The 12,438-nt window shown below is 43.5% G+C and overlaps 1 protein-coding gene across 1 annotated transcript in view; it reads left to right on the top strand.

Moving 5' to 3' along the window:
- LOC126237291 (UDP-glucosyltransferase 2-like) overlaps positions 1 to 11,979 on the top strand; it is a 31,945-nt gene extending 19,966 nt beyond the window's left edge. The window contains exons 5-7 of the mRNA XM_049947238.1: positions 1,309 to 1,531; positions 5,590 to 5,809; positions 9,652 to 11,979. Of these exons, the coding sequence (XP_049803195.1) occupies positions 1,309 to 1,531; positions 5,590 to 5,809; positions 9,652 to 9,931 (723 nt within the window). The 3' untranslated portion in view covers positions 9,932 to 11,979. The remainder of the gene's footprint in view (positions 1 to 1,308; positions 1,532 to 5,589; positions 5,810 to 9,651) is intronic.
- Positions 11,980 to 12,438: the final 459 nt, after the last annotated feature.

Below are 12,438 nucleotides of genomic sequence, written 5' to 3'. Positions count from 1 at the left end.
TAATGCAATCTTCGCGCTGTTAAACCGTTACTTTCGAAGAGCGGCGGCAAACAGACTTGGTTTGGATTTTAAAATATCTGTTTCAGGGAATTAATTTTGATGCATACCACACATACGATAACATTGTCTGAAAAGTCGGTGCGGAAAGTTCATTATGAGTTATGCTGTGAATCAGTATTGCATCCGTGCTGTTGTACAATTCCCGCTTGGTTTCCAGAAGAAGATTACGAGTCTGAAGCTTCGAAATAATGTGTTTAATCTGGCGATGAAAGTAAAAACCACCTGGGTGGCACACATGTGTGTAGTTTGTTGGTATTACTTCCCCCGTGAAAATCGGCTGACCCTCGCTATTTACAAAGATACTGTCATACATGACAGAATTAGTTTGTTCACCTCAGGAATCCAATATTGTTATCAGCGACGTATGATTTTAAAATGTTCTTAAGGTATGTTTTGTAAATTTATTTTGTCCATTTACCAGATCTGGAGAAAGTGACGTAAACATTTTTTAATGAGTCGGTTAAACGATTGATCTCTTCTATGCACAGAGAACCAAATTAACCATATGTGCATTACAAGCACAGGAGAACTTCAGGCAATAATTTTCTAGGCGCTGTGATGGAATACTGCGCTGAGTACGAAGCGTTGTTTTACATATACTACCAAGTGCGGTAAGGGTTTGTTTTTCACCCTTATGCGATAAATTGTGTGGAATGCTCGTCGTCGAAGCACTCTTATTCGCAACCGTTTCATATAAATGACATTTAAAATTTTAATTCTTTACTTATCAAATTGCTTGAGAAATTTATTTGTCTATCTTATTCCCTAATGATTTAGTTACCTTATTAATCCTCCTATACCTACCAGTTTCTAAACGGAAAACATAAAAAAAACGTGTGGAATGAAACTAGCAGGGAACACAGGTTTTCGGCTCCGATAGGCAGACGCCTTGTTCGCTACGCCAGCGGAGCTTTCGTAAAATAGCTCTTAACTTTGGTTACATAAGTGGCAGTCAGAAACGTTTCTTTCCTTGATTGATAGGAAAAAATGAGTTTGCGGATCCCATATCTAATGATGAAAAGTGCTCAGTTCTGAATTATCTATCGACGTTGTCAATACTGATTAGGCTGCGCGTCGCGAATTTTAGCGGTGATTTTCTCGAAAATGGGGGAGGGGGGAAGAGCATGTTGAGCCAAAATACCTCAGTGTTTCATTTTAGGCTGTGCTCAAACGACCTTAAAAATATGAGCCGAATCGGTTGGCTATATGCGCCCCAGAGTAGTTTGTATGTAATTATACTGTCCTCAGGACATCAAGAAGTTCCTGGACGAGGCGGAAGACGGCGTGATCTACTTCAGCCTGGGCTCCAACGTGCGCAGCAACGCGATGCCAGACTGGAAGCGACAGGCGTTCGTCGAGGCATTCCGGGAGCTGCCTCAGAGGGTCCTCTGGAAGTGGGAGAACGACTCCCTTCCTGGTCAGCCAGACAACCTCTTGGTCAGCAAATGGCTGCCACAGCAGGACATCCTAGGCACGTAGCTTTACTCGCCGATTCTACTTCTGTTACTGCACTACCTAGAATTTTTAACTTATACACACATCAACAAAAGTTCTGCATCACCCTTTATTTCGAAGTTCATGGCACAGAAAATAAAAACTGCGTTGGAGGCATGTATATAAATTCATATGCAATGTTTCCAGATCACACACACACACACACACACACACACACACACACACACACACACACACACACACACACACTACCAGTATATATAACGGTAAGATCGAAATTTACCGTGGTTTCTTTTATAGTTCCCCTGAGCAACGTTAGTACATGGTGGAACGTCCCCTTGGTCGTATGCAGGCTTGAATCCGTTATGGTATACCATCCATGGGATCATCAAGCCAGCCGTGGTCCAAATTGGCTCGCTGTTTAATAGCGACTATGCATTAAGTCGTGCACAGTACGTGGTCGTTGTCGACTTCCAAACCTAGTTCGTTTCAATCGATCCTACACATGTTCGATTGAGTTCCTGTCCGGGGAATAGGCAGGCTACTCCATTCCGATGATTCTAACGTGCGGAAGGAGGGTGTTCACGAGAAAAACACCGTGAGCTCGCGAGTTGTCATTCATCAAGATGAAATTGTACCCAAAATCTGGGCAATACCGTCACGCTATTGGTGGCAGAATCTCGTGTCTGTATCTTAGAGCAACGGGACTGCCGTCAGCAACCACGAGAAGTGTACGGTGCCCCACATAGAGAAGTGAGGTGTACGATGGCCCCATAGAATGCCACCCTAGACCACCACTTCACCACTGCTTGTTGTACATGTGTTGGAGGCGTACTATAATACCGAGTTGCCTCCCTAAAATTGGTCTGCGACCATCAGGATACAAACAGATTCGAGTTTCGTCCATAAACTACAACCATCGCCAACCCTGGAGCGTCCATTCGACATGTTTTCTTGCTTATCGATAACGAAGTCCGTGGTGTAGTGCTGTACAACGTGGAACTGGCCATGGTCGCCGGGAATGGAGATTTGCGTAATCCAATCGTCTCCTCTAACAGTCTGATGCGATGTGTGACGTCCTGAAGCCTCTGCGAAGGTCTGTAGCACTCAGCCCACGGCTGCTTTGACTCAGAAGTCTTAGATATCCTTCATCCTGAGCATGAACCGAACATGGGCAGCCTGTGCGATGTAAGTCCTCAACACTACCTGTCAATTAGAAGCGATTCCGTGACCGCACCACATCACTTTGAGTTCAGTGCAGTTGTTCAGCACTTTTCCTCGTTGACAACACTTCTGCTCGTAACGTGATGGTGCAGAACCGATCACTTGCTGCGACTGTCCTTCGTTTGCGTGATGATGTTCACTCCATTGTTCCACAGACGTCTCTAATGTGTCCTTCCTGGTGCTTTACTTTCTGCTGAAACACTGTAATCCATTCGAGTGCGGCGTTCTATCCGCGCGTAGCACTCATGCTAATTGTTTGTATGTTTACAAACAGCGTTAGGGTTGACCCTCCGAGTGGTAAAGGAAAGTCACAATAGCAACACACCTGCACGAGATATAGTGGTCATGCAACACTGTTACTGATACTTGGATCTCGGCGATACGAGTACGTAAAGTCCAGTTTGAAGCAAGTATTTGAATAGTGAGAGACTATTTTACCCTGTCTCTTATATGCAGAACATGCCTCACATTTGGCTGCAGAAATAAGATGACCTACAAAATTATTTACTAATAGGGAAATAAAAACACATGGCTTTTAGCCGCGCGGGCTAGCTGCGCGGTCTCAGGCGCGTTGCCACGGTTCTCGCAGCTCTCCCCGTCGGAGGTTCGAGTCCTCCCTCGCGTATGGGTGTGTGTGTTGTCCTTAGCGTGAGTTACTTTCAGTTAGATTAAGTAGTGTGTAAGCCTAGGTACCGATGACCTCAGCTGTTTGGTCCCATATGAACTTACCACCACCATGGATTTTAAGGAAATAGTCCCTAAAATATAAAAAATTGTTGAATGTAAGGGAGATTTTTTTTCTTATGGTTTTTATATAAAGTTCCATACTTAGGGGTTGAGTGTGACAGAGCTTACACAGGGTGGCCCCACTTAAACGCTTCAGCACAAATATCTGTGGAGGAACAACAGATATTCAAAAACGACTTCCGCAGGTATGTAAGGCAGGGGCCCATGAAAGTAAATATTGTGAAATAGTCTAAAACGTAACCAACTATTATTTTCAACATACGTTTTTGTAAATGGACACCCTGTATTATTTCTTACGCAATGAGTGACATGAAAAGTCCCAAAAACAATGGCGTTGGTTGCATCGCAATACGTTATTCACATCGAGAGATATTGCAAAGCGTAGCTGACCCGAAACGCGCCGCTATTGCACATCCCGAGACGCAAGCGTCAACCCTACCAGCACTCAATCGCGATATGATTGACGTACTACCATCCACCATACGCTGCACTTATTACTGTTTACTGGAAACAATACAAATCTCCTGTCACATACAAACAGAAAAGTGTTTACTCGTTCGTGCTTTATTGATCCTTGCTACAGTACTAGAATGGACAAAACGGTTAGGAAATACGGATATCACCGGTAAGAGTAAACATAATGACTAACCAAGGATCTAACGGAGAGGTAAATGCTAGTTGTACATCAAATGCATAATGATACGTGGCACGTACAAGTCACGTTACTGAACAATTTTAATGGTTACGTTACAATTGAACTTTTGCACATGATCAAACGTTTTCATAAATGTACCACAAACATTCGTCTTCTCAGAAACACACAAAATGTACGCCGGTATGCAGTCACATTTTTCACAGCAGAAACGGTGCGACGTATGTTCAAAGAGATCGCCACTTATATGACAACACCGCTGTGCACGCTCCAGTACAGATCGACTCACCTCTGTCAGTGTTTCTGGTGTTATTTCAGCACACGCAACGATAATACGGCCTTTCATGTTGTCCTCTGTGTTTTGAAACTTCTAGTACACCACATTTTTGAGTTGTCGCCAGACAAAAAAGTTCATGGGGCACAGTTTTAACCTGCCAGGAAGTTTCATATCAGTGCACACTCCACAGCAGAGTGAAAATTTCATTCTGGTAACGTCCCCCAGGCTGTGGCTAAGCCATGTCTCCGCAGTATCCTTTCTTCCAGGAGTGCTAGTTCTAAAAGTTGCAGGAGAGCTTCCGTGATGTTTAGAAAGTAGGAGACGAGGTACTGGCGGAATTGAAGCTGTGAGGACGAGTGGTGAGTAATGCTTCGCTAGCTCAGATGGTAGAGCACTTGCCCGCGAGAGGCGAAGGTCCCGAGTTTGAGTCTCGGTCCGGCATACATGAAGTTTCATATCACCGCACACTCTGCTGCAGAATGAATATTTCATTCTGGTTATTATTAAATGAAGCATAGTTCTCTCAAGCGTACGGTCAAGCACGGTGGTTTACCATTGTGCGTAATGTTCGTTACAAATTAAAAATATAAAGTGTATTCCATATACCTCTGAATTTATTTTTCTCATATCTTGTAATTTCGCAATTACTGGTACTATAAAGTGTTCATTACTTAGACACATATGTTAAAATTCCATGAAGATAATGGAAAAGGTTAAAGGAATAAACAAAACAGAAAAAGGACCACGAAAAAGTAGCAACCCAGCAACGTGAAGTGCCTAAGAATCGTCTTTGGGTGAAGCGAAATTCAAATTTTTCTTCGTCTCCAGGAATATTAACATCAACATAAATTAACTGTATGATCCAGCTCCCGTTTTAAACAACCTAAATATCGAAAAGTAGGGTGCTACATTCTTCAGTGTTTGTCAACGAACTGACAGCTTTCGATTTTATCAATATAAGCAGTGGAATAATTTCGGGATATACCATGACACTCTTTGGACACTGGGATACAATCACCAGCAACACGAGAAAAACTAATCAAACAGATAAAAATCAGCGCAGCTTAAACCCGTTTCCAGGGGAACAATGCCAGTGTCTTCTGTGAGCAAATACAAACGAGATGAATTTGAAGCAATATGTTTTGGTAACGTTTTTGTTGTTTTGTTATTACAGCCCATCCAAACGTGCGGCTTTTCATCATGCAAGGAGGCCTGCAGAGTCTGAACGAAGCCACGTACCACGCCGTGCCGCTGCTCGTCATCCCGTTCTTCTCCGACCAGGCGCACAACGCCGCCAAGATACAGCAAGCCGGGATAGGCGTACGGCTGGAGTACAGTGACGTCACCAAGGACACCTTGCTGAGAGACATACGAACTGCCCTGCAAGATCCCAAGTAAGCCATAATTTACGTGATTTTGCTGCATTACCTTGACAACCGACACTCCGTCTTCAGGCCACAAGTGGCCCATCGGGACCATCCGACCGCCGTGTCTTCCTCAATAGGGATGCGGACAGGAGGAGCGTGTGGTCAGCACACCGCTCTCCCGGTCGTTATGATAGTTTTCTTTGACCGGAGCCGCTACTATTTGGTCGTGTAGCTCCTCAATTGAGATGTTGAGGCTGAGTGCATCCCGAAAAATGGCAACAGCACATGGCGACCTGGGTGGTCACCCATCCAAGTGCCGGTCACGCCTGACAGCGCTTAACTTTGGTGATCCCACAGGGACCGGTGTATCCACTGCGGCAAGGCCGTTGCACCTTGACCAACCCGCTATAATTGAGCGTTTCAGCTAGTGAGATAAACACTGAGGTGACAAAAGACACGGGATATCACCTAACATTCTGCCCGACCTCCTTTACTCGGTGTAGTGCAGTAACTCGACGTGTTATTGACTCAACAAGTTGTTGATGGTACCGTGAACAAATACTGAGCCATGCTTCCGCTGCAGCCATCTGTGATTGCGAAAGTGTTGCTGGTGCAGGATTTTGTGCACGATCTGACTCTCGATTATGTCCCATAAATGTTCGACTGGTTTCATGTAGGGTGATCTCGGTGGCCAAATCATTTGCTTGAACTGACCACAATGGTCTTCAAATCAATTAAGAAACGATTGTGGTCCGGTGACTGGCATATTGTCTTTAAAAAATTAGATCGTCCTTTGGCCTCCAAGTAGCTGAACACAGCCATATACAGCCAATGATCGCTTCAGATGGACCAGAGGACCCAGCCCATTCGACGTAAACACAGCCTACACCATTTCGGAGCCACCACCAGCTTGCACATTGCCTTTTTGACAACCTGGGTCCGTGGCTTCGTGGGGTATGCGCCACACCCGAACCCTGCCATCAGCTCTTACCAATTGAAATCGGGACCCGTCTGACCAGATCACGATTTTCCAGTCGTCTAGCACCCAATCATATCGTCACGAGCCCAGGAGAGGAGCTACTGGCGATGTAGTGCTGTTAGCAAAGGCGCTCGAGTCGGTCGTCTGCTGCCAAACGCCATATTTCACCGCACTGTCCTAAAGGATACACCCCTCGTATGTCCCACATTGATTTCTGCGGTTATTTCACGAAGTGGTTATTGTCTGTTAGCCGCGGCAACTCTACGCAAACGCCGCTGCGCTCGGTCGATACGTGAAGGCCGTCGGCCACTGCGTTGTCCTTGGTGAGAGGTAATGCATTAAATCTCACATTGTCGGCACACCCTTGACACTGTGGATCGCGGAATATTGAATTCCCTAACTCCCAAAATTTAATGTCCCACGCTTCCAGCTCCAACTATCGTTCCGCATACAAAGTCTGTTAATTCCCGTCGTGTGCCATAATAACGTCGGAAACATTTTCACCAGAATCACCCGAGTACAAATGGCTGCTCTGTCAATATATTGTCCGTTTACAGCTTGTGTGCGCTATACTAACGTCATCTGTATATGTGCACATAGCTATCCCATGACTTTTATCACTACTTGTCTGCCTACACAAAGTGAATACTATTCCTGAAGCAGAATACTTAGTACTGTAATTGAAGGTGGAGGGTGGGGAAAGCAAAGAAAAAGAAGGGAATTAATGATATCAACTGCATCGGAACTTAATGCAACGATGAGTGACAGACTGGGATTCGAACCCAGGTTCCCCAGCATACTAGGCAGTCGCATTAACAGCTGCGCCACCTGGACACAGTGTTTAGCACAAATGTGCAGACTATTTCGGTACACTCCCTGACTGACCCACACTCCCACCCAGAGTCGCCTATCCGCAGTTCCCATCCGAGACCCCATGACTGTTAATTTCAGGTTCCACTGGCGGTTGAACACAAAAGTGCATCCTCTTGGAAGGTTGTGGATTAATTACCAATCGAGGAGAATCAGGTGTATGAAAGTGCTGTATCTATTCTTCTGAGAATTTAAAATTAGCGAGCATGGAGGACATGGACGAGAGGTGAAGATATGAGGATAGGTGGTGATAGTTGGGAGTGTGTGTCAACCGAGGAGAGTAGCGAGAAACGCAGCTACCTAATAAGCAGGCAATCCCAGGTTCGGGTTCCACTTGGCACACAGTTTCACTCATCGTGCTGATTCTGCATGAAGTCCTGATGCAGCTGATGTCATCAGTTCCTTCTGTATCCTTTCCATCCTCCCCTTTCGACCTTCATTTACATACACTACTGGCCATTAAAATTGCTACAACACGAAGATGACGTGCTACAGACGCAAAATTTAACCAACAAGAAGAAGATGCAGTGATATGCAAATGATTAGCTTTTCAGAGCATTCACACAAGGCTGGCGCCGGAGGCGACACCTACAACGTGCAGCCATGAGGAAAGTTTCCAACCGATTTCTCATACACAAACAGCAGTTGACCGGCGTTGCCTGGTGAAACGATGTTCTGATGCCTAGTGTAAGGAGGAGACATGCGTACCATCACGTTTCCGACTTCGATAAAGGTCGGATTGTAGCCTATCGCGACTGCGGTTTATCGTATCGCGACATTGCTGCTCGCGTCGGTCGAGATACAATCACTGTTGGCAGAATATGGAACCGGTGGGTTCAGGAGGGTAATACGGAACGCCGTGCTGCATCCCAACAGCTTCGTATCACTAGCAGTCGAGGTGACAGGCATCTTATCCGCATGGCTGTAACGGATCTTGCAGCCACGTCTCGATCGCTGAGTCAACAGATTGGGACGTTCGCAAGACAACAACCATCTGCACGAACAGTTCGACGACGTTTGCAGCAGCATGGACTATCAACTCGGAGACCATGGCTGCGGTTACTCTTGACGCTGCATTACAGACAGAAGCGCCTGCGATGGTGTACTCAACGACGAACCTGGGTGCACGAATGGCGAAACGTCATTTTGTCGGATGAATCAAGGTTATGTTTACAGCATCATGATGGTCGCATTCGTGTTTGGCGACATCGCGGTGAACGCACATTGGAAGCGTGTATTCGTCATCGCCATACTGGCGTATCACCTTGCGTGATGGTATGGGGTGCCATTGGTTACACGTCTCGGTCACCTCTTGTTCGCATTGACGGCACTTTGAACAATGGACGTTACATTTCAGATATGTTACGACCCGTGGCTCTACCCTTCATTCGATCCCTGCGAAATCCTACATTTCAGCAGGATAATGCACGACCGCATGTTGCAGGACCTGTACGGGCCTTTCTGGATACAGAAAATGTTCGACTGCTGCCCTGGCCAGCACATTCTCCAGATCTCTCACCAATTGAAAACGTCTGGTCAATGGTGGCCGAGCAACTGGCTCGTCACAATACGCCATTCACTAATCTTGATGGACTGTGGTATCGTGTTGAAGCTGCATGGGCAGTTGTACCTGTACACGCCGTCCAAGCTCTGTTTGACTCAATGCCCAGGCGTATCAAGGCCGTTATTACGGCCAGAGGTGGTTGTTCTGGGTACTGATTTCTCAGGATCTATGCACCCAAATTGCGTGAAAATGTAATCACATGCCAGTTGTAGTATAAAATATTTGTCCAATGAATATCCGTTTATCATCTGCATTTGTTCTTGGTGTAGCAATTTTAATGGGTAGTAGTGTAATCTGTATGACACCTATAGATTTTGCATTAACATAATGCAATATGATAGAATATTTGATATTAATATTTTGTGTGAGTAGCTGGACTTTTGTGTTGCTCATTCTCTACCTTTTCTCAAGTAATAGTACGCTATAATGTATGATTTTGTGCTTTTGTTTCTCTAGGTACAAGGACAACATGAGGACTTTGTCATCAATATTCCGCGAGCACAAGGCAGACTCTGTAGAGCGCGCCGTGTGGTGGCTAGAGTACGTGATACGTCACAAGGGGGCTCCGCACTTGCGCAGTGCTGCCCTCGATCTCCACTGGTGGCAGCGTCTGCTGCTGGACGTCATCGCATTCGTCCTTCTGGTGACCACCATTGGAGCCTACCTGCTGTACCTCTCTACTCGGCGACTTGTTCAGTTCCTCTCCGAATTTAGAGTGAAATTCAAAACCGAGTAGATCTGCTGATGCACAGCTACTGAAAAGCGTATCTGTGATATACATCCAAGCTCGCTAAGACTTTTCTGCACGTCAAACCTTCACGAGACATTTTCAGCAAAGAATAACGGGAAATTGTCGTCATCACAATTTTGTTGACGCGTTGGGGCACCTAGTCGGCTTTATTTTAAAATTACACCTGTTTCTGGAACGTCACACACTGCATATGTCTGAAGGAGTTTAGTGTACAGCTTATTTTGGTAAACATATTCCACTGTAGCGTCAAAGTTCATTATGGAATATTGGTACATATTCTTGATTGATTCTCATTGATCTGTAATGACCTCGATATCGACGAGACATTAAACCCTAACCTACCTTCCTTCCTTCGTTCCTTTCTCGTCACATGTTTGAACTATTTATTCAGATATTCATTACTAACCATGTGTTGCAGTGGTAAGACACTAGACTATATTTTGGAGGATGGTGGGTTTTAGTGATTTCCCTAAATCCTTTAAGACAATAGTTCCCTGAAGAGGCATGGCCAGTTTCCTTTCCCAGTCTTCCCGGTTTTGAGCGTATACTCTGTCTCTAAAGGAGTCATCGTCAGTGGATGTTATACCCTAACCTTACCGTAACATTACAGCATGAATCTCTGGTTCTTTTCCAAAAAAATTATTTCTTGTGTGATCTCTCTCGAAGGAGCTCTTAACAGGATTTTATTTCTGCTTGTTATGTAATTAAACTTTGCATTTTAGCAGCCTTGTCTCTCCCTTGTGTGTCAGAGCTGGTATAGACATTGTTTTGTAGAATTTCATTTGTGTTTCTCCAACGCAGTACGTCAGCAGCATGCTACATACTAAATCAAAACGCGGTTCTCCTCAAATAAATTATTTCCTTCTACTTACAGTCTTCTGGAGAACGTTGCTGAATCTAAGTAGTTACCTCTGATTATCATTCTCAGACCATTTTGTCAACGAATAAAGTGAATAATTATGGAGAGAGAGTGGAGTCTGATGTAGCGTGTTTGTTGATTTTTATCGTTTTGTTAACCTCAACAGTATTATTGTCTACTGAAATGGGATCTAATTCTACATATGTTTTGTACCTTGTGTGATATAGCACGAAAAATTTTTGTCAGAAAGTGTTTCACACTGTTTCTATTTTAAAACACTACTGATCGCTTTTGTGTACTCAAAAAAAGCAATGTTCATTTTGAAATCATAATGCCAGCACTTCTCGATTATTTGTTGCTTACTAAATACATATTAAAATTACGAGCAACCTTTGTAGAATCCGTTTAAGCCTTCGTCCAAGGTGACATCTGCACTTTTTATGATTCCAGTATTTTTATACAACTCTTACAATCAATTTATTCCTCTTCCTAACAAATGGCACGAATTTGACTGAAATCAATTTTTTGAGGATTTTTTTGATTCCAGAACATTCAAAAGATGTAACAGCAATACACAGTTTAGCATGTCGTCCGGTCCAATTTTTCAATTTTTTTGAGAGTGTCTCATACTTCTTCATATAAATAAACTGTGTCTTTCTCCTCTTTACTTCAGTGTTACAATCTGTCGTACGCGTATTCCTGTCTACCATGTAGACTATGTTATATGTTACTTATAAATGAACTAAGTTTTACCGATGAGTATGACGGAATACTTTCCGCCTCGTTTCTTTTCTGTTTGTAATTTATTTCATTTTAAAACGTTCTCTGGTAGAAGATTGTTGTAAACGTCTGTTTCCCTTCAGTGCCTTATTAATCTCTTGATTCCACTTTCCTGGTGTCCACTGTTTTTAGTTATTGGAAATTTGCCAGTGTTTCATATGTTAATGTGCAAATATTCTTCTTTAAGTTTGACAGAAGATACTCTTTATTACTGTAGACCATAAGTGCTGTATCTAAATCTGACTGATATCTCTTCCAAACAGATTTTTATGTGATTTTTCTATAAATTGGTATTTGGTGTGAAACAATTAGGGCAGTGAATTTATGGCAAAAATAATTTACAGATGTAACATTAACAAATATTACATCAATATGACAGTTTTGTATATGACAATGAGGATTAAATACATCTGTATTTATTATTTGGGCATAAATACTATATTTCTCACAAACTGTTGTTTTGTTCCTGTGTTCTGCATGATCATCTTGCTCATATAATTTTTTTGCTAAGCATGAGTTGCGTTTGGGGTGATGTGTTTGAGGTCTAGTAGTCAGGGGAAGGCAGGATTTGGCTACAATTGTAGCCAGGGCCGTAGTCAGTTAGTATTGGTTGCCCTTTATAGTTGTACACATTTATTTTAAACCAGTAATTCCAGACTCAACAATAAATAAAAAAAACCACTCGTTATTAATGAAAGAATGAACAACTGTGTAAAATAATAGTGTTTTCAGTGCGTAACAATCACCATAAAATACAGATACAACAGATAATGTTTTAAAAACAAGCCACTGTTATCACGGCTGAAGGCCTTATACGCCAAGAATGGCAATAAATTAAGAATGTTTAAGAACT

This window comes from Schistocerca nitens, chromosome 2, assembly GCF_023898315.1.
Source record: "Schistocerca nitens isolate TAMUIC-IGC-003100 chromosome 2, iqSchNite1.1, whole genome shotgun sequence".
Classification (NCBI taxonomy): Eukaryota; Metazoa; Arthropoda; class Insecta; order Orthoptera; family Acrididae; genus Schistocerca; species Schistocerca nitens.
Note: the sequence above shows the minus strand (reverse complement) of the source record. Positions and strands in the feature narration are given on the sequence as shown.